This window comes from Eretmochelys imbricata, chromosome 3 (genome assembly GCF_965152235.1).
Source record: "Eretmochelys imbricata isolate rEreImb1 chromosome 3, rEreImb1.hap1, whole genome shotgun sequence".
Lineage (NCBI taxonomy): Eukaryota > Metazoa > Chordata > Testudines > Cheloniidae > Eretmochelys > Eretmochelys imbricata.
In genome coordinates this window covers 117,485,047-117,508,546 of record NC_135574.1, presented here as the reverse complement: position 1 = coordinate 117,508,546, position 23,500 = coordinate 117,485,047, and the positions used below count along the sequence as shown (strand labels likewise).

At 37.2% G+C, this 23,500-nt stretch overlaps 1 protein-coding gene across 6 annotated transcripts in view; it reads right to left on the bottom strand.

The window, feature by feature from the left end:
* Positions 1–23,500, bottom strand: part of SCAF8 (SR-related CTD associated factor 8) — a 137,686-nt gene that overhangs the window by 37,609 nt on the left and 76,577 nt on the right. For 3 of the 6 annotated variants that reach the window (XR_013345662.1, XM_077813230.1, XM_077813229.1), the window contains exons 17-20: positions 20,230–20,374; positions 19,680–19,757; positions 17,680–17,901; positions 15,221–16,985 (exon numbers count right to left, since the gene is read on the bottom strand). Coding sequence is in view for 5 of the 6 variants with exons in the window: in XM_077813230.1 (XP_077669356.1) it covers positions 15,235–16,985; positions 17,680–17,901; positions 19,680–19,757; positions 20,230–20,374 (2,196 nt within the window). In the remaining variant the exon portion in view is untranslated. Of the gene's footprint in view, positions 1–7,799; positions 16,986–17,679; positions 17,902–19,679; positions 19,758–20,229; positions 20,375–23,500 lie in introns of those variants that run through there. The other 3 variants (XM_077813226.1, XM_077813231.1, XM_077813232.1) reach the window with 1 other exon arrangement.

Sequence of the window (23,500 nt, the reverse complement as noted above, 5' to 3'; positions counted from 1 at the left end):
TTTTACAATGATTATATTTATCCTTAATACCTCTTGGGTCCTCAACTTTGTTCCATGATTTTCACTTAACTTTGATCTGCTCTTCACTTGCAATTGTGATATAAAATACAAATACTATTTCCATTAATAGGAAAGAATATTTCATGACAATATAAAAGGCAATTAATGGTGCATTATATAGCACTTTTCTATTTCTATGGACAGTTTGGATTCTAAAATCTGCTCTTAAGATCTTCAGGTCATACTTGTACACATTTTCACCCTGTGGGATGATAGTCTAATGTCTATTCTTGGTCTGATTTAAACATTCGGGAGGGCCGGGGGGAAGACTTAAAAAAAAGCACAATGAAGCTGGTTATAAAATCAGGGACTCCTGCACTATTAAGAATGGTATATCAAACTTTTTTTTTTAAATGCTAAACTGTGATGAAATTGGAACCTCAAGTCTTTTTTCCTATTTTTAGTACATATTATTTGCATTTATAATTAACAAGCTGTACATAGAACAACAATGAAGTATTACATCCAGGTCATGTAATATTCTATATGCTGCTCTACTGGGTAAGTAACTTCAGCCCAGAATGCCCAAGCAGAGTGACTTCAAATATATTTTAAGCAGTACTTTCACTCTGTGCTGTGTACTCTGTGGCAACCTATTCCTAAATTGTGTGGCAAAGCCTCCAGCTTTTGCAGCACGCTAATGGAAAAGCTGTGGCAGCTACAGAAAAAATGTAAATTGAGGTTTTTAATTATACATTAAAGTAAATATTAATTAGTATACTAACTCTTGTATGATTTATTTTGATATTGAATTCAATTTTTATGCTATCCCCACATTTTTAGTTTTCAGTGTGCTGAAGATTTTGGTGTGAATAATCATAGGAATGTAGAGCAGTAAGGGACCTTAACAGGTCATATAGTCCAGTCCCCTGCACTTAGGCAGGACTAAGTATTATCTAGACCATCCCTGACAGGTGTTTGTCTAACCTGTTCTTAAAAATCTCCAGTGACAGAGATTCCACAGCTTCCTTGGTAATTGTTCCAGCACTTAACTACCCCTACAGTTGACATTTTTCCTAATATCCAACCTAAATCTCCTTTGCTGCAATTTAATCCCATTGTTTCTTGTCCTGTCCTCAGTGTGTAAGGAAAACAATTTATCCTTTCTTCTTTATAACAACCTTTTATACGTACTTGAAGACTGTTACCATGTTTTCCTCTCAGTCTTCTCCAGACTAAACAAGCCCAGTTTCTTTCAATCTTTCCTCGTAGGTCATGTTTCTAGATCTTTAATAATTTTTGTTGCTCTGCTCTGGACTTCCTCCAATTTAATCACATCTTTCCCAAAGTGTGGCATTTAGAACTGCTCACAGTACGCCAGGTGAGGCATTTATCAGTGCTGAATAAGGTGGAATAATTATTTCTTGCGTCTTGCTGACAACACCCCTGATAATACATCCCAGACTGATGCATCATAGAACTATTTATATCATAGAAATTATCTGTGTAAGGAAAGCCAATGGGGTTGGCCTCTTGTTAGGGGATGACTGAAATTTTGGCATGTGGGGAAACAGTGTGAGACTGAAGGATAAACATCAGCTAATGTGGACATATAAACTCTTGTCTTTACATTCCAACCTTAACATGCCAATGAGATAGATAAATGCGACAGTTCACACCTTGCATAGCTGTTGTTTCAGGTGGTCTTCCAACTCTGGTGGACAGCACTATATTGGTTACACTAGGCCCAGGTTTTTGAGGTTGTCTTTGCAACCATGAAGGCTAGAAAGAATTTTTTTTAAACAAAAGCTCAGAAGTTAGAGTACAATTCTGTGGGAGTAAAGGATGAATTTCACTTTTGTGAAATAGTGACATCCAAGGACCTCTTGATGCCAACTGGCAAAGGACACAAGGATGCATTAGGATTACAAGAAAAACTAGTATGTAAATACTAGACTTAGGGTTACCAAAAAATGTCATGTTAGGTTTCTAGTGAAAGCCTGTGTCACACTGGTCAACATCATCTTTGCAAAATGTAAGGGCAGATAAAATGTAAGGAGATAAGTGTACACATATATTGGAAATTATGTTCTTAGGAACTAATAATTAATAGCAGGTCCCCTGAGGTAGCATGACATATAATAGGTTCCATCAGAGAGAATGTGGGAGACACTTATCTCCCTAGCTGACTATTATGTATTGTTTGCAGTGTTATTGTAGCCATGTTGGTCCCAGGATATTAGAAAGACAAGGTAGGTGAGGTAATATCTTTTATTGGACCAAATTCTGTTGGTGAGAGAGCTTTAGAGCTACACAGAGCTCTTCTTCAGGTCCCGCATAGCTCAAAAGCTTGTCTTTTTCACCAACAGAAGTTGGTTCAATAAAAGACATTACCTCACCCACTTTGTGTGTCTTTGTGTATTATCTTAGAGACTAACAAATTTATCTGAGCATAAGCTTTCAGGAGCTACAGCTCACTTCATCAGATACATCCGATGAAGTGAGCTGTATTTCACGAAAGCTTATGCTCAAATATATTTGTTAGTCTCTAAGGTGCCACAAGTACTCCTTTTCTTTTTGTGGATACAGACTAATACGGCTGCTACTCTGAAACGATGGAAGTGTATTTGCATTCTGAGTCAAATGCTAATGAAGAGTTTGCTGGAACTTCAAGAGAAGAAATTAACAGGAACAGCTGAAAGCAGGGGAAGGAACATGTTTACAGGTAAAAAACAAAGGACTAGTCTAAGATATCTAGAGGTGCAGAAAGAGACACTGGCACTTTATCTAGAGAGACAGGCTGCCTGCAGGCATGTTCTCAGGAAAGGAAGGTCTCAGTCATCCTGATTGAAAAGCGCAGTGAGGACGACTTTAGGTAAGCAGTACCGTATTAGACAAGAGGGCATCTTGATAGTATGTGTAAGCTCTAGAATGCATGATTTTTTAAAATATGTAATCCTTTGTTTCCATTAATCGTACTTGCCAGGGCTGTGTGTTTATTTGAGCTGTGTCCTGAGGTGAAATTGATAGACTGGAATGTACTATTCCTTTGGGATTAGCAAATCTCTGAATACTGTGAGTGACCAGAGAAATAAAGGTGGACCCTCCAAGGAGATGCTCAGAAGGCTTGGGGGCTGGAGTTTGCCTATAGCTAACTTGCATAAGTCACAACAGAGCCTGCATAGGCTCAGAAGACAGTACTTGTGCTGCCTGTGGCTGGGGTCGTCAGGGAGATGATGCCTGGCAGGCACAGAGAAGGCTCCCTTGGGCTAAGAGCTGGTGGTAGTAAGATGGCTCACAACCCTGGCTACCCAGGAAAGCATCACTGTGGCATAGGGAACAGCATCTTTACCCAGTTTTCTGGTTAATTAAGGATCACGTTCCAGGCACATCCATACCAGATAATAGAGATACGAAGAGATGGAAATAAAAGAAAAGGTTTACAGTTTGTTGTTTTCCATTTGTTTATTTTGGTAAGGGAATCAGAACAAAAGTAGGCCAGCATGAGTAAACCAGAGACATATGCTAAACTTAACAGACAGTATTTGGAAAGACTGTGTTCAGATTGTGGCTTGAATGCTGGAAGGAGAAATGTGGATTGGAAGAGATCTCTAGTTATCGATCTCGAGAAACAGCAGGGAGATCAAAAATGATACAACTACAGGGCCTGAGACGGACGGAGGTCCAGACGCAGGAAGCCAGCTGGGCACCAATCCCAGTGAGGCAGCCATAAAGCTTGAACTGATCATGTTTGGGATCCAAAAGCTGGAGCTAGTAGAGAAGGCCAATAGACAGGAAATAGTGAAAAGGAGTAGGAGGCCTAGGAAAGTGAGTTGCAAACAGGCAGAGCAAAAACTAGAGGCAGAAAAGCAACACTAGAAGTGGCCCAAAGAGCAGTGGAGCCAGACAACAAAAAGAACAAAGACCGAGAAACAGAAGCCCGAGAAGGAGAGGCAAGAAAAAGAGGAGAGGCAGCACGCCCTGAGAATACTGGACTTACAGAAACTGATCCCTGCGACCACAGGTAATGCTTACCAGGGATCACACAACTGAGACAAGCTGTGCCTGACATAGAGAGACCGACTGCATTGAATAATATTTGAACACCTTTCAAAGGATTTGCCATGTACGCAGAATCCCTTAAAAACACAGAATGTTAGTCTTACTCCCCAAACCGACTGGTAAAGCTTTGCAGGGTTTAATTAAACGGATGTAAGAGAGATTATGTCACATGTTCAGTTTAAGACATCTACGTTAAAAAGGTTTCAAATTACTCCAGAGGCATATTGCCTCAAATTTAGAAATCTCAAAACTTGATAGAATGAGTCATAGGGAACATGTTAATAAAATAAGGGGATTATTTAAGAAAATGGATAAAAAGTGAAGGGGCAGACTATTGTAATAAGGTGATAGATATATTTACTCAGGAGCAGTTCTTTGAAGTCTCCTCTGGGGTTAGACGTGCTGTGTGGGAAAAGTCCCCAGCTTCTACTGGTGGCAAAGTAGACTTGTACTTGTTGGAAGGGGAAAAAGGGAGAGGAGGGAACAGACTGGACTTAGACCACTTGCCAATTTTGTTTAGCTGCATAAAAAGCCAATGGGCCCAGCCACCAAAAAATAGAAAATTTTGTGCGTATCAACAACCTATTACATTCCTTGTAGAGAAACCTATTCCTAGTACAAACTGTACTTATTAAAATGAGCAGTAAAAGTTTTTGGCCAAATTCTTCTCAGTTATAGTGGTGTAAATCTGCAGCAATTCCACTGACTTCAGTAGTTACTGCAGATTTACATCAGACTTTAAGAGCAATATTTGGCTTATTTCACCTTTTTAACTGCTTTCTTGCAATAGTCTTCAACATTTGTTTATTCCTAAAACAATGAGAAGCTGATATTTTAAACTTCAGTTTTAAAATGTGTGTATCAGTGCTAAGTATTTCAATCACAAGAAATAAAGATTTAGGACAAAACTTTAAGCCGTGAGTGCCAAACCTAAAGACAGCTTAACCTATAGACTTCTAAATAAGTGGTCTGATTTTCAGAGGTGCTGAGCACTTCAAACTTGAAGTCAACTTTGTCAGCCCGAAAAGATCTTTAATATATGTTTCTGGCTTGGAATAAGAAGGGCTGGTTATCTGTTACCAAGGAAAGGAATGTGAGGATGAAGGAGGGAAACATGGCACCTGTGCCTTCCCCACATTCTGTGACCAGCCTCAACTGGAAGTTGGGGCACCTACAGGATGCTGTAATTTATGCTTGGCTTTGCATGGCTGCAGAGGAGACTGTGAGAAGCAGAGAACAGCCACGAGTACAGGATGCCCAACATGCTAGGGGATTGGAAGAGTGCCAGTGTAGTTATACTCTTAAAATTGGAATCAAACTATGAAGATGAAAGATTATTTTTTGGACAAGGAAAACTTTATAGATCACAAATTTACATCTTTTATTTTAGTTCATTCAAGGTTGTTGCTAACTTTTCATAGGGAGAGGAGGGACAAGGAAAATGACAAAAGGAAATGGGCAGGCATTCTAAAATCCTGTGTGGGGAGGGGTCATTCACTAATTTCAGCGGTGAGCCACATCAGAAAAAAAGGCTGTTTAAATACACAACAACTGTTTTGGAGATAGAGATTAACCAGTATATCAGCAAGCCACAGGAGAAAATAGAATTTACATCTAGTACCCTGAAGAAAGAACTGAGAACTGGAAGTTTCAGGGTTGCTCCTGCAGAAATGTGCTCTGTAGGCATGGTAGGGCTTGAGCATGACCTTCCAAAATTTCAGGAGAAGTAGAAGTCCAGCTATGGGATCTTTCTGTGTGGCTCTGCAAAAGTACAACTGGATGAAGAAATCTTATACTGGTAATTTTTCCAGACATTCTTGGTAAAACTGGACTGCTTTGGCCTACTATCAATCTTGATATAGTCCCTAAAAGGCAGGATTGGCTGCACATAACATCATGAAAGTATCTGGGGAAATTTTTTTTTGATTGCCTCCTTTGCATAAAAAGAGGCAGAAGTCACTCAATGAAAATAGAACTAATTCTCCATCAACAGTATTTCTGCAAGTCTTGGAGAAGAAACTGAGTCACAGAAAACAAATTGGGTGAAACTCCGGCCCCACTAAAGTCAAGGGCAAAACTCCCATTGACTTAAAAGGATTTCACACAGTGTTCTTAAATTAAAGCTAATAAAACAGCACTGTAATTCTCTAGAAATGTAAGGCCAATGAAAAGAAGTTAAATTTTGTGAAGGCAGTTAAATTTCTGCAGAACAGAAAACAGTAAGCTATACTATTGCTAGAGCTTGCTAAACTTAGAAGCTATGTGTAAAGTATCATACAATTTAAATGCTAAGGCACCAAAAATTCAGTGGAGTTGTCTCTGTATTAGGTGTACTTAACACAGCAATTAAAATTCAGACTGTAGTTTATGTGATTTAATAAAAACCAATTGTCCACCTCTTAAATTTTTCTCTCTGAGCAAAAACACTCCCAACTTGTTATCTGGACAGTGGTTTATAGAAATCTGAAGCTACTGATATAATAAATGAATAAAGGTAACAGATCAGACTATCCTCTGGTCAGTACTTGGATTAGAATCCTGAGACTGATCTGGGGACTGAGTAAGAGAGAAAAAAAATTTCTGCACACATTCTTCAGTTCAACAGATTTATCACAAACAAGGTTTTCCTCTTCACTTCCTTACTTGGGACTTTTCTGAGTTCTGCAGTGTATCCATGTATCAGGCATTAAAAGTTATTTATTCTTGCCAAAATGAGTGTATTATTTCAATTTTTGTTGCAGAAATAGATGAGATGGCATTGTAGCTTAAATACTTATTCTCAGAAATTTATAACTTAACCAAAGAATCATAGAATCATAGAATATCAGGGTTGGAAGGGACCCCAGAAGGTCATCTAGTCCAACCCCCTGCTTGAAGCAGGACCAATTCCCAGTTAAATCATCCCAGCCAGGGCTTTGTCAAGCCTGACCTTAAAAACCTCTAAGGAAGGAGATTCTACCACCTCCCTAGGTAACGCATTCCAGTGTTTCACCACCCTCTTAGTGAAAAAGTTTTTCCTAATATCCAATCTAAACCTCCCCCACTGCAACTTGAGACCATTACTCCTCGTTCTGTCATCTGCTACCATTGAGAACAGCCTAGAGCCATCCTCTTTGGAACCCCCTTTCAGGTAGTTGAAAGCAGCTATCAAATCCCCCCTCATTCTTCTCTTCTGCAGGCTAAACAATCCCAGCTCCCTCAGCCTCTCCTCATAAGTCATGTGTTCTAGACTCCTAATCATTTTTCAGAGTAACAGCCGTGTTAGTCTGTATTCGCAAAAAGAAAAGGAGTACTTGTGGCACCTTAGAGACTAACCAATTTATTTGAGCATGAGCTTTCGTTTTTGTTGCCCTTCGCTGGACTCTCTCCAATTTATCCACATCCTTCTTGTAGTGTGGGGCCCAAAACTGGACACAGTACTCCAGATGAGGCCTCACCCATGTCGAATAGAGGGGAACGATCACGTCCCTCGATCTGCTCGCTATGCCCCTACTTATACATCCCAAAATGCCATTGGCCTTCTTGGCAACAAGGGCACACTGCTGACGTAAAGAATTACGTTTTGATCTGAAATTTGTTTTCAGCATAGCAATTCGTTTTCAAAAAATGTTTCAGACAAATCTGTTCAGACATTTGAAAACTGGACACTGAAAAAATGTATTTCAGTAAGTATTTTGTCAAAACAGCTGTTTTAATTTTTCTTTAAACACAAAAAATACAATAAATACATTAAAGTAATAGGTCAAGATTTTATTTGCCCCAGAAGTTAGTTTCCACATCTTTAACTCTGCCCCACTGTTCATATATAAATGACCATATAAATAAACTGAATAGTGCATTTTAAAAAATATTTTATCTGAAGAAAGCCTCATATGTAATCTGTATCTCTTTTTGCATTACTTCATAAAATATTTTGTGGTCATGTAATAAAGGTCTCAGTTGTTATGCATACAATGTAATGGAGCAGAATTGCAAATTATAATAGCAGAATTTAGGATGCATCAGTAACTTAACTCTGAATTTCATAAAATTTTGTGCAATTGAAATCTCACCCTTAACAATAAACTAATATGGGGCTGTTTTGAATTTACTGAGCATATATTTAATAAAAACAAAGTAACTGAATTGATCAATGACTGTTCAGGAACAGCTTCTAGAGGGTCAAACAAGAACCCACCAGCTGATGTGGTCAAATATTCATTTTTAAAATGTGTCAAAATTTATCAACAAAGACATCTGAGAATACACCATCTTCCTGGTCCTTTAATAAATACTAAAAATCAGAAGCAAAAGTAGAAATCTACTTAACATGCAAAAAAAAAAAAAAGTTGAGTTAGTATGTGGAACACAGCATGTGGTAAAATTTCCCAAAAACCTAAGTGGTTTAGAAGCCTAATCCCAGTTTCAAAAGTGGCAGGCCTTTCGGAGCCTACGGCTCACTAACTTTCAATAGTCTTTTGAGTTAGTTTAATTTCCACTGTTAGAAACCTTACATCCTTAAGTTTTCAAGTAAAAACTTTTTTTTTTAAATATAGGAATACAAAATCTTAAACTAATTCACGCATTATAAGACGGAAAAACAGTATCTCAATGAGCATGAAAACTCTTTCCTGAGACCCTGAAAATTAATGCTTAGTTTAAGTTATAAGACCCGATAATGGAAATTTATAATTTAAATGACGAAAACTAGCATTTCTGCAATACTTGAAAGGAATAAATTATGGCAGCAGATATAACAGGATTATATGAGGACACTGCAGATTCCAAGATGTGCTAAGTAATTTGTGGGAACTGATTCTTTTGATAGCTATCAATAAAGGGCCCAATACTGCAATTCTTACAACAGTAATCCCATGAGTAAGGAGTAATCCCATGAGTTTCAGGGTATGGTTTATGGTTAGCCTTATATTTCCAACTACTTGAAACATTAACAAGCAATAAAAGATTCGGTATCCCTAGTAAAACTTTTAATATATTTTTGTAGTAATGGAATAGTTATAATAAAGCCCCTTGTATATTCCAAGAGAAAAATTCAGTCACTGGACCAATGCCCAACAGCTAATCATTTTTTTTAAAAAGTACTATGCAGGTCACAAGATTCCTCCCTCCCAATTCCCAGAGCTAGTAATGTGTTCATTTGACCATACTGCTAACTTAAACTATATACTTTATATGCCTTTAAAGGAAGGTAACTAAGGCACTCATTCAGCAAAGCACTAAAGCCCTAATTACCTCAATAATAGCATAACTAGACTAACATGTGTGATAAAATACAGTACTTTGATCAATTTTGAGAGTCATGGTAGGGTTACTTTGATTGGAAGGAAGGGGAGCAGTGAAAAAAATGATTACCGGTAAGTATTTTGGAATCATTTACTTATCTGATAGGTATTTTTAACATTGTGTTCAATATGATAGCTGGGCTCAGTTCTCAATTTTCTAGATCATATTATAAACCAAAATCTCACTTTCAACTGGGAAACTATACTCAGACACAAAGTCTGCTGCTTCCATGTTTTACTAATCCAGGCCTGAATTAATAAATCTGTTTTTGCTGACACTCCTTCACCAGTTAAGGACTTGTCCATATTAGAAATTTTTGCACTGGTGTAGCTATATCAATATAACTACACTGTTGCAACCCCAATGCAGATGTGCTGCACCCAGATTAGGCAGTCTTGCACCTGTATGACTTGCTCTAGTTTCATAAAGAGGTTAAATTCCTCTGAGTAGCAGCATGTGGAAAAATTGGTAAAACATTAGATATACAGTAGTGTTAACCCTCATTATATGTGTTATGCTGTAGACATAGGTACAGGAAAAAATAAGTATAGAAGAAAAAAGCAATATTGACAGAACAAGTACAAAAGAAGTGTTTGAGATTATCTACAAATTTCTTCCTATATAACTAAGTACACAAATATGATTTTATCTGATAGTATAATGAGAAAAAAGTTGGAAAGTTAAATTAATCCCCCAATTTTTAAAATTTATTCTGTAAATCATGAAAGTTAGCAAACCAATGAAGATTTTTATAATGTCAATTATATCAGTAAAGTATGTATTTTAACTACTTTAAAGCAAACTGAAGAAACCTTAAGTTGCGTAACAAATTAATATCTGTTTAATTAGTGCATATATCAAACCTCCCCCCTTCTAATCTTTGACACTATTGCCTCTAAAAGATGGTAAGAGTGCGATTTTTCAGCTTAGTAACTTTTCTTCACCAGGCCCACTTACGCAGGTGGAGTACAAAAGGGTACAATTTTAAGGCAAATCAAATTTTATAGTCTACTGACCTCAAAATAACTGCTTTAAAAAATCTGAACAAGCCTGCCCATCATCACCTAAAAACCCAATTCAAAGCAGATTCTCTTTTATTGGAGGTCAGTTGTTTAAAAAGATGTTATGAGTTTTCTTCAACTTTTTAGAAGCTCTACTGGACATTTTCTTCACTGTAAAACTTCATGGCTAAACTTTAAAATGAATAACAAAAAAATTTGTTATCAAGTGTCAAAAGCACTGCATAATTTGTACAGCATATAGCTAAACCTACAAAAAATGAACACCGTCTGGATCAAACTTCCTTTTTCCCTTTAGATAGAGGAGCAAATGGTTATGATTAAGACAATTCTGTCAATCAGGTATTTTCTCAGCCACCATTCAGTTCCCAGTAACAGGCTTCTATTATTCTACTGGAGATGGAACAGAATGTAGTTATAGAATACTAAACAGAAAGATGCTGTTGACACTCCTGTTTGGTTAAACATTTTCATATTTTAAAGCAAAGCAAAAAATTTAAAACAGGATATGTCACAGGTATTGAATCATCAAGAGACGGATTTAAAAACAGAAAGGTCATAAAGGCAAGGTGTGTCACTCTTCAATAATGGTATACTTAACACAAGTCTGAAAATAATCAGCATGCAAGAAGTAGATTACATTTTGGTATATTCCTATTTGCATACGTCCAGAGAACTCCTTGTATGTGTTTGAAAAAAGCAATTGATGTACAACTAAAAAAATCAACTATGACAATTTTAACCAGGAAAGCAAAAATCCTTCCTCATTATTATCTACATTAAAAAAAAATCAAAAGATACACACTGCCTCATTTTAAAAACTGATCAGGTTTACTAAATGAAATACATTCATTTCTAGCTTTAATTATTATAGCAAGGAAAAAAGGTTACTATCACTATTTGTTATTTCTAAATATGTTAATCGAAATGTGAATGTAGGAAATTTAGCATCTAATTTTTGCAGCTCTAAAGATGAAGTGAGTGAAATACATGAGGCCCAGTGGAATTAGAATCCAGAAAATGAATTAAAATCTTCACAGACATTTGGAACCTCCGTATACTTTCAAATTTGATCATCTAAGGGGATAGATCAACTTACTGCGACGTCTATCAGAAGCATTATGTTGTGAATTTCCTCTACAGGCTATCTCAAAATCTTTTAAAGATACTTACATGGGATGCCCACCCTATGCATTATAGACTAAATTATGGGACCAATACTCATACCAAATAGTACCTGACTTCACGAACAGAACCATTTGAATAATAGGTTTTTTTTGCAGATTTACTGAAGGATATCAGAATCTGGTCTTATACATTTAATTTGTCTAATAATGTCCCACAGCACAGATAAAAGCTTAATGTAACTGCATGTTAAGGCTTGCAAAAAATAGTCTCAATATAGACATGACCTCACCATAACAAATAAAGGCCACGATCCTACACTGTGAATGACATGGTCACAGCAGTCTACTCACACAGATCACAATGCAGGATGGAGTGACACAGAATGTCCAAAAAGGTAACATTTTGCATGTCTGAACTGATATGAGTAGTTTTCAACTAAATGTGTATATGTAAATTTTAATCTTTCCTGTTCATTAAAATTGTCTGACTTCTTTCAAACTATAAAACATGCATATTTCTGTGTTATTTATGCAAATAAAAATGTAAACAGACTCATGCGTCAGGTTCTTTAATTGTTGGAATGTGGCAAATATCTTCACTGTCAAAAACAGCTCAGAAGGGTAGAATATTCTCTTCTTGTAAGAGGATAACCTTTTTCTTGAGAACGTTCAAAGACAAAATTTTTCAGGGACAAGATTAAACAGCTACAACTCGCTATCTTTAATTGCTAATAAATATGGGATTCAGACCCTTTCCCTGTTTCTGAATGCTTTCCTCCTGGGGCTATTTTTCTATGCTTAGGGACTACTAAAATTAGAAGGTCTGAAAAAAAAGTTCTAACTGGAAACATGATGCAGCTAAAGACTACTTTTCTGTACAATAAAGTTTTATTCTACACAAGAATTGAATAGCTGTTGGAAACTAATAGTACAGTGTACAACTACACTAAATACAGTAGCCAATTTATTAAAATTTAAAAGACATTTACATAACAGATTAAAATATTAACACAGTGCTCTTCATCTAATGAATATACATTGCAGAGTGTCAAAATGTTTTGCCTGACCCAACAAACATGCACAAGGAAATGGCAATGTGATCTGGTTTACAGCATTGCCAACTGAATTATTTAATCTCTCTCACCATGTGATGATTTTCCTGCACCATCCTATTGCAAACAATAAACATACTGCAAATCTCAATTTAAGAAAAAACAAGGAAGATTAACTTTTCTATCTTGTTTTTTGTTTCATTGTGTAAAACACAATGGTGAAAGCAAAGATACTGGAAATATTTGCATTTTGTTATGAACATTTGGAAAATCAATGAGAATAAGCTTTTTCATGTACAACTATTAACTTAAAAATGTCAAAACGCTATCAAACTGAAAGAAAGGAGTAACTTAAAAAAATACTATACGGCTATTTTATGTTCAGTCATCTTAAGTCATGCATGCCTGATTAGCAAATTATTGGCAGGCTGATAGGCACAACACTGATCAAGTTCCTTGACCTGCACAGTCTGCATTTGAAACTATTTTTGCCCTAAACGTTGTAAAACCTGTCTGGAATCCAGTATATCAGCATGGTCCTGTTACATGTTATTGCTTATTTAATGCACCTGAATCTCACTGCTTCCTAGTACTAAATATTATTACTACTTGCACTGTAGGTGCAAAATGATTCATATCAAAGCTTTTAAAAGCAGTATTTTCATTTATGAAAGCAATTTTGGGGGCTTTTAAAATAAAAAATCCTAATAATTAAGAAACAGAACCAGGTCACCACAAAAAAGGATCACATATAACTTCTCTGTAAGTCCAGATGTATCCTTATGCACTACAGCCGAACTCCCAAGTGACATCCTCACACTTCATATCCTTGGGAAAATTTTTTTAACACAATACAAACTACCGATAAATTAGTATTCTTTAATAGTAAAGTTCAACTCAGATTTCCCTGAATTAAATATTTTCCATTCTACAGAAATATCATTATCGACTCTCAGAACTTACTGAGAGAGAAAATTCTCTCTCAAAACTTAATCAGAGGATGCTTTTGGACTCAGTGAATTTTAACAACAGATTTTTTGGAAGGGGAGAGGAATAACTGCACTGCAAGTGGGACAAGCTGAAAATCTTCCATTACTATATCACCAAATCTTCCACCTCTGGTTAAAAAAAACAAACAAAAAAAAAAACGCAAGAAGCAAAACAGGTGAAACAAAAGAGAGTAATCCTACTGTATTACTTAGGAGGCCAATTCATCTCAACATTTTACTCAGAAGTTCTATTTCAGTATTAAGCCTCCAAAGCACAAAGCCCCCACTTCATTTCTATTCACACGTAGATTTTTTTTTTTTTTTTTTTAAAGAAAAACCAACAACAGCTTTATACTTTTCATGCAACAATTCTGGACTTCAGAGATTCACTGCAAACAAATAACCACAAAGTACTTTAATACTACCACTATCTATCCAGAACACCAAATATATTACAAAATAAGATAAGGTAAACATTTGCTTCAATTTTGGCTTCATGCATATCTACATTTTTTAAAAAGTAAGCTAAAATCCTACTGTATATCTTTACAGTATATCATGTCCATTCCACCTTCTAAAAGTAGTAAGAACAGTACCTAACTATGAGTGAGCAAATAAATGTAAATTTGATTTATTTAATCAAATTAACACCTCTAAATATCTTGCTACCTCAAGAAGGTGAAAGACTTATTTTTATACCCTAATTTCATTTCAGTTTTATTAACCTGTCTTCATTGTTCTGTGCGCACACACAGAAATAGCGATATCTACTTACAGTTTACACAAATATTTACATACATGTTATATACATAAACTAATGTGACTGCATGATTTTCAATATAAAAGCATATGCTTCTTTCTAGCACATATAATTGTTGCATTGGTCTTACAAGAGTAATATAAACCTTTTGCAACAAGTAGCTAAAGCATATACCATAGCTGATCCAGGTTTTCATAGCTTGTAGGTTTTTAAAAAAAAAAAAAAAAAATACAATACCTAGAACACTGTTATCAAACAAATATGCTTTATTGGCATCTAAAAACAAAATGCACCCAACATTAAAATGTACTTTTTTTTTTTTAACCCACTGCAGTACGAGGAACAAATCACAGACACTTACTTTAGAGGAAACAGAGACTATAGTGCGGATTTTACAAAATCACTTTTAATCTCTGTATTATGCTCCTTAAATGACCAGGGCTATTTCTTTTTCCTTTCTTTCTCTCTCTCTCTCTTTTTTTTTCTTTTTTTGCCAAATTTCAGGAACATAAAATATCACAGCTTTGTCTATGTTTAAAATTCTGCAGCAGCCTAAAAACATGGACAAGATACACCAGCACCTGCTTTCAAGTATAACAATTTCCACAGCCAACCTAATGGTAGTATCTAAAAAAATTCCATTTTCTTCCATAGGAAGTCTTTGTTTGACAAGCTGTTATTTATAATTGTGACATTAAAAGCAACTGGGGGCAAGTCTGTGTTTTATCAGAGAAATAAAAAATGTTTACCTACCATGTTCAAATTAAGAACAATGTTCTATACAAGTCAGTTGTACAGTTATTTAAGTGAAAGATGAACATGAACATCAGATTAACTTAATTCTGGCAGACAAAAGTGAACTGCTAAGGTCCAGTCAGCCATTTATCTATTACAGAGAGATGACAACTTTACAAAAGGTATCTTTTACCTACTGAGTGATGATTATGTCCCCTCAGTTTCTGTGCTTTCTACCACTGGTTCACTTTCTATATCAGCTTCTGTGTCACTCTTCTCTTTGTTTATCTCACTTGAAGATGCTAGTTTTTCATAAAGTTCTGGATCATTCTGCACTTGCACATTTGGTGGCTGACTTTCTGTCTCTGTATTTTCACCATTTACCTGGGGTATATTATCAGCTTTGCGCTGTGAAGTGGCCCCTTCAAAATATTCAAAAACCCTTGGATGTGGAGGAGGGATCCAGTTGTTCTGCATTCTGTCTCTTCCAAATCTGTTTCCATTTATTTCTCTGCAAAAATTAAAATCTCTGTCATCCCTATCCCTCTGTCTTTCCCAGGGTCTTCTACGGTCATCAAAATCTCTGTGAGCATCTTGTTCAAATCCTCTGTTCCAGCTGGGACCACTTCTAGTTTCAAATCTGTAATTTACATGCCGAAACCTCTCTCTATCTTCATGGAAGCTTTTAGGACCACCATAGATAGGAAAAACATTGTGTTCTCTTTCATCATAATCTCCTCTCTGTCCCCAATGCTTTTCTGAATTGAAACCAAAATGCTCTCTTCGACCAATATTATCCACACCTGGTCTTCCAAAATTCTCTCTCATATCTATATGTGGCCTTGCAAAATGTTCTCTTCCATCTATTGGAGGTCTTCCTAGACCCTCTCTTGGATCTACTGGTGGCCGTCCAATAGAATCCCTGACATCGACTGGGGATGGCCTATTAAGAGTCTCTCTGTTTTCCACTGGTGGAAAGCGATAGTCTCGGTCTCCTTCCTGTTGAATGCTATCACCTCCAAGTGGTAACCTTTTTTCTGGATTAGAAATGCTATCAACGTTTTGTCTTCCAGGTGTTCCAAAAGGTCTCTCTGTTTGGTTAAAAAGATCTCCTGGAGGAGGAAAAGGACCTCTCGGTGGTGGATGAAGGGATGGGTCAAGGAGTGTTGGAGGAGGGATATTACGCTGTGGTGGCATTCCAGGCTGTATTAATGGAAATCTTGGTCCAGGTGACTGGGGTATTAGTCCTGGACGGAGATCTAAGAGAGGCATTCCAGGCATCCTTTGACTACTAATATTTAAATGGGGTATGTTTTGAACCCCCACCGGATGCTGCATCCCCAGAAGTCCAGAACTACTTGAGACATTGGGTGGTGGCACTATTAGAAGCCCAGAGCTGCTTGAGACATTGGGTGGCGGCACACCCGCCAAAAGCCCAGAGCTGCTTGAGACGTTCGGTGGCGGCATTCCCGCCAAAAGTCCAGAGCTGCTTGAGACGTTCGGTGGCGGCATTCCCGCCAAAAGTCCAGAGCTGCTTGAGACGTTCGGTGGCGGCATTCCCGCCATAAGTCCAGAGCTACTTGAGACGTTCGGTGGCGGCACTCCCGCCATAAGTCCAGAGCTGCTTGAGACGTTCGGTGGCGGCACTCCCGCCAAAAGTCCACAGCTGCTTGACACACCAGGTGGCTGCACTCCTCCCGCAAGTGTGGAGCTGCTTGAGACACCAGGTGGGTGCACTCCTCCCGTAAGCGCGGAGCTGCTTGAGACACCGGGTGGCTGCACTCCTCCTGCAAGTGCGGAGCTGCTTGAGACACCGGGTGGTTGCACTCCTCCCGCACGACCGGAGCTGCTTGAGACACCAGGTGGCTGCACTCCTCCTGCACGTCCAGAGCTGCTTGAGACACCGGGTGGCTGTACTCCTCCCGCAAGCCCGGAGCTGCTTGAGACATCATTTTGAACTGAAACACAATAAAAATATTTAGTAGTCTGGAAAGTCAACATAACACTAAACAGTTTACAATACAAATAATATTTTAATCCATTATTTCAGTTAATATATACATAGTTGGAATATTTACTTATTTAAATATTTGTAATAGTTTTGAGTTATGAACGCAGATTTTTTAGTCACAATGGTGATGACTGGGCATTAAATCACTGAAACCGATGTCTTTACATAGTAAAGATTGAGCAGAAGGTTTTAAGGGGTAGGAAAACCTACATGCTCACCAAGCATACACAAGAAAAACATGAACATGTTTGAATGAATGCTTAAAACCATGTACTTAACTTAACTACAAGTTCCTGTCCCATTCCACTTTCAGTAAAATTTAAAGGATTTATTTTAAATACTCTTAACTACATCCCCTGGCCCAGCTTTACTTCTCTAGCCTATATGCACACAGATGTGTGAGAGAAATTTCTTGTCCACTGAAGACGTGACCTACTGGAAAACAGTGATCAAGAGATGCTAAAAGAGCTCATTATCAGCACACTAGGTCACAGATTAAATCCCAAATCCAGGACCATATTTAACCTAAAACGTCCTACATTAGGATGAGTTAACACAATACACATGGGTTAACTTAAAAACTTGTATTTATGAAGTCAATTTATATGTGGCAAAATATGTAGGGTACAGACATTTCTTACCAGATCTGTTGTTTTCACTGGAAGAAATCTGAACGTCTGCAAGATGTGATCCTTTTTCTTCCGACTCTGGTTTGTTGCTTGGAAGAGGGTTAAAAACACTTCCCGCTGATAATGTTGGAGTGGCTAGACTGCTAGAAACAGTGCCAACTGGTAAAACAAGGCTACCAAAAGGAACATCTTTCATTGTCTCTTGAGTAATGGAAAGAGGAGGCTGCACTAGAGCTGTAGGGGAAAAAACACAAAACAAAAAACACATCTCAGTATTTCTTGCCAATTTAGTTTGGCAGATGCTTTATTGTTAGAGCATATAATCAAATATGGTCATCAAAAACAACAATACTGTTCACTTTGGAATAAACTGTTTTTCAAAAAACATTTGTAATCCTTAAATATAGGCTTCCCAATGCTTCACTCTTAAGTAGTGGATTATGAATAAATACAGAAGCAAACAACACTGGTTTCAACGGGCTTTAATGTTCGAACCATTGAATGTAGCCAACTTGAAAAGACTGAATAATGAAAATAATAAATAATAAATTCAGTGATTGAAAGAAAAATACAGAACTAAATTGCTTAATGAATATTATTTGATCGTCTATACAACTCCCGATTAAACATCAATTTGCAAATAATTTTTTTCAATGACTCCTGAGAAAATATTAAATATACTGTTTGTGAATATTATTAGACCAACTAAACTATGCACTATAAACTATAAAGTGCACTATAAACTATGCGCTATAAACTTGTTCTCAATACATTGATGAAAACAGCATATGAATACCCCCAAGAACGCGGTATCTACCCTAATTTGCATACTATTACTTAATTAAGAACAGGGTAGATAAAAATCAATGATTTTTATTTTTAAATTTAAAAATTAGGTTTATTTTAAAAAACCCTGTATTTAAGTCAAAAAATCTATTTAAAATTGCATTTGAAATCATAACAATCTATGTTGAGGCCTAAACTTACCATACTCTATTAAAATCATTATAGTAAATTAAAACAATAATACTGAACAGTACATGTTTGCTGTGGAGGGTTAAAGGAAGTTGAACCACTGAATTTTGGGAAGTCACTACTGGCTATGCATCTGGAACCACAGTTTGCTGAAGTGCTACACCAGTTTTTCATGGCAGTATCCTCCTCTGCAGATGCAGAGAGAATATTTTCTTCATTTCAGTTCATTCCACTAGTTCAATTCAATGACTAGTTCATTCAAACTTAAGAAACCACCTGGGAGTTGAAAATGCAGGAAAGCTTGTTTTCTTCTTCCAATCTATAAATGAAAACTAGGTGTGAGAGGATGAGATCTACTTGTTCTATAATTCTGAAGTACAATGTTGACCAGAAACAATCAGTTCAATTCACTAACTAGAGATAATACTTGGTTTAATAAATCAGCTTGTTTTAAATTTAAAACATGTTCTGATATATTTTGTGATAAACTTTTTTTTCTTATGTACCCAGCATATTTTAGGTGACTTTATTTACTAAAAAAATTATTTTGAAATGTTGTTTTTGTACATTTTTAATTGAATTTGCATTTCCAAATAGAGCATGACACAAACCACAAATAAAAAATTAATTTAGTAAGTAAGAAATGCATCAGTCACCATTTTCTAACATAATAAAAAATGTAAAGATTAAGAATCTAAATAAACGCAAATTAAGCTATGTAATTGCTTCAATAAATGTGTACTGATCTAGTGTATCTTCCTGGTTAACAAAAAGAACCAAATTTAATATAAAGGCTATATTTAGTTGCAAATCAACATGTTTTAATGGTTATCAACCAATGAGAATCAACTTTTCTTTAACAAAGTAACTAAAAAGTACAAATGCAAAACAAGATTAATACTGATTATTTAAATCAAAGTTTCCTGCTTGCTGATTTATATCAATCCACCTTGAGTAAGAATTAGTACATCAAATGGCTAGACTTCCATTAACACAAAATTAGTATTCTTTTAGGGAAAAGAGACAAGCCAACTTACATGTTGGGACTACCTGTGGAACAACAGGTGGTGGAACAACAGGTGGTGGGACTGGTGGAACCGGGGGAGGCATAAAACCTGTATGAACAATCAGAAATAATTTAATAATATGGCCAACTTTAATAAAACCTCAGTAACAAGAACAGTGAAACCTCACTAATCTGCACTAATCAGGAGAAGAATGTCCCACTGCAAACCGGCAAGTATTAGCGGTGTAGGAAGATAATCAGCAATGGTTACTGCTTTCCAGAGGGCTCCAACTTTAACACAGAGGATGTACCTCTTTAAGTTGTCATTTATACCAGCAATACTCAAAGGAACAATTAAAGTTTCACCTAACAATCAAATTTTCCAGTTGAAGAAACATTGTAAAATGAAACAACAAAATAAAGAGTTTGATTTTTAAAACTAGACTGAAAATGTGAAGTTTTAACTAAGTCTTCTGCCCTGAATCTTAGAGTCAGAAATAGTCCTAGCACATAACATAGGTTTAAGACACTCAGTTAGCATGGATATCCTTATTATACAATCAATTAAAATGGTAACTTACCAGGAGGTGGTTGTGAAGGGTTGAAACTTGCCCGCAAGAAGGGAGGTGGTGGAATTGAACTGTAGCCAGGAGGTGGGACAGACATTGTGACAGGAAATGCTGGTGGAACTAAACTAACAGCAGGCACAGCTGGAGCTACCGGAATCTTTTTTTCATGGGAAAGAAAAACAAAACAAAAACTTCAACTTTTACATTATTCAATGACTCTGAAAAAGGAATAAAATGATTTGATTGAAATTCTTGTTAACTGAAAGCAGTAATTATAATCAAGGTTCTATTTATGCTGTCGCAAGCATGATGAATTACTTGGCACTTTGGGGTAGTACACTGGAATTTCTGCAGGAGCTGCAGGTAAATAAAAAATTGAGGGTTTTATAAATTTAATATGGAAAATAATGTATTCACAGTAAGGCATTATTTGTGTTTTAACTAAAATCTTAAATTTAAATTTTATATTATACCTAATTTCTCTAATATCCTATAGAATTTTATATCAAAAACTAAACTGTATTATAGAAGTTGCCAGATAAAGCTGGGATGAAGGCAGTTTTCCTCTGAAAGGTGACTAAAAATAGCAAAATAGCACTAAAGTTTATTATGTTTTGATTTTCATATCAAATTTGTCCCATTTACAAATAAAATTGTTTTTCTAACTGCTATCCCTGCAAATTCAGCTCAGGAACTGAAAGTCACACTAACTGGTTTCATCTAAAACAGCGGTCTCAAACACGCAGCCCGAGTTATTTGCTGCAGCCCGCCAAGTCCGCCCCCCCCCCCGCCCCCCCGAAGTTATTTCCTGCAGCCACCAAGCTCTCCTCACCCGCTGCCCCCTCTCCCCCACAGCGTGCCGCGTCCCCGCTCCTCTGCCTACCTCCAGGCACTTCCTGCTGCCAGCACTTTATCACTTTGGGGGGAGGGGGTAAGGGGGGGGCACTTTTGTATCTTTATATGAAAAGGTGTCAGTGATGCAGCCCCATGTGCTAGTCCTCATGTGGCCCTCGTGGTGATTTGAGATTGAGATCCCTGATCTAACATTATCGGCAAAAGATTCTGTAGGGCTAAATTCTGTCGAAATTACATTGATAGAACCCTGCAAACATAGCTAAATGCAGAATTTAGCCCTAAAATTAACATTTAGGCCCCAGGCCTCACTACAGGTCAGCAAGAATATCTAAGACATTTGAATGCACACTGGGAGAATGCCATCGTATCCCTTCTTATTCTGCTTTAAAGAAATGGTATAAAAATACATATTTATATATTGTACTTAATTTAGGAACTAGAGCTTTGATAACTTGTAGGAAAGGAAGACAGTGGGGAAAGGACAGAGAGGGAAGGGAGAAAGGAAAGAACAGGTGACAGGTTGTGTGGAGAAGGAAGGATTTAAAAGGGGCTTCATTATTTTTTTTCTAATGCTGTGTCTTTCAGCAATTGAGAACCTATTTTGGTTTTTGTTTTACAACCCCATCACCTTTCATTTAAAAATTAAAGTATTTAAATATTTCAGTAGAAAAATGATAACTTGATAATGAGAAGGTGCCACAAGTACTCCTTTTCTTTTTTGCGATAACTTGACAGTGCTTCAAAAAAGAAAATGATTTAGTGGGCTAATAATCCTGTGCATGTACTGTGGTTCTTCAAGATGTGCCCCTATGGGTGCTCTACTCTAGACGTGCTTGCACCCAATGTGCCTCAGATCAGAGATTTTAGGTAGCAGTGTCCATTTGGCCTACTCATGAGTCCCCCACAGCCTTGTGCCCTGCACTGAGACTATATAGAGCTGCATGGGTGAACTGCACTCAGTTCCTTCTCTACCGCAGAGAATGCCATAAAGAACTCTGAAACAGAGGGGAAGAGGGTGGATAGTGGACCACCCACAGGGGAAACACATGTTGAAGAACCACACAGTTACTGCACAGGGTGAGTAATCTTTTCTTCTGCAAGTAGTATCCCTGTAGGTGCTCCACTCTAGATGACTATCGAGCAGTAACCTCTACAGAGGGGTGGGGTTTAGGAGAAAAGTCTAAGATTGAAGATAAAACAGTAGACCCAAATGTGGTATCGGACGCTGAAGTATGAGTGGTTTCAGAGTAACAGCCGTGTTAGTCTGTATTCGCAAAAAGAAAAGGAGTACTTGTGGCACCTTAGAGACTAACCAGTTTATTTGAGCATGAGCTTTCGTGAGCTGTGTAGTGTTCAGAAAATATACGAATAAGCTCTCAAATCACGGCTCTACATATTTCCACGACAGGAACATTCTTAAAGCCTACTAAAGTAGAGAGGCATCTCATGGGAGTGAGTTAGTACTCTACAGGGAGGCTGAACATCATGAGACTGACAGCAGTAGGTAATGCAGCCAAATACCCATCTAGAGAATCTTTACTTGGAAACTGGAGATTCCTTAGTTCTGTCTGCAATGGAGAGAAATAATCTAGGAGATTTCCTAAAGGGCATAGTCCTGTCTCAGTAAAAGGCTAATGTCCTCCAGACCTCGCGTGTATGTAGTGTCACATATCCTATATCCTGGTGTGGTTTAGGGAAGAAAACTAAAAGATTTATAGGCTGATTTATGTGGAAGTCCAAAGAGATACCTTTGGCAGGAACGTAGTCGAAGCGTGGCCTTAGTCTTAAAGAAGGCTGTGAAGTATGCCCCTACCTCACTCACTGTTCGAGCACACAAAACGGCTACTAGAAATGCAGTTTTCATAGACAGGTATTGAAAGGAGCAGATGTCCATAGTTTCAAAGGGAGGCCTCGTTTGACATCTGAGTACCAAGTTGAGGTTCCATGACAGCGTAGGGCATCTGATTAGTGGGAAGAGGCTGTCCAGTCCTCTGAGAAACCTCCTTGTTGTAGGATAAGCAAAGATGAAAAAACCCTCTACCATATGATGGAAGGCCGTAATAACTGCCAAATACACTTTTATGGAGCTTAAAAATAACCCTGTCAGTTTTATCTCTAAAATGTAATCTAGTACAAATGATAACTGAGAGGACTTACGTGAAAGATGTTTTAGGTCACACCAGTCTTTGAATTTCATCAACTTTTTGGCACGTTTGCCACAAGTACATTGTTTCCTGCTACGTAATAGCACTCTCTTTATGTCCTCAGAATACACTGTTTCTAACCCTGCAAACCAGCCATGCCTTAAGCCAAAAAACCCTGAGTTTGGAGCGATGGATTTGACTGGCATCCTGAGAGAACAGATGGTCCAGAGAGCGATCGGTTGACAAAGAGCCAGCTGCGTGAGGCAAGGAAAGCATGTTTGTCT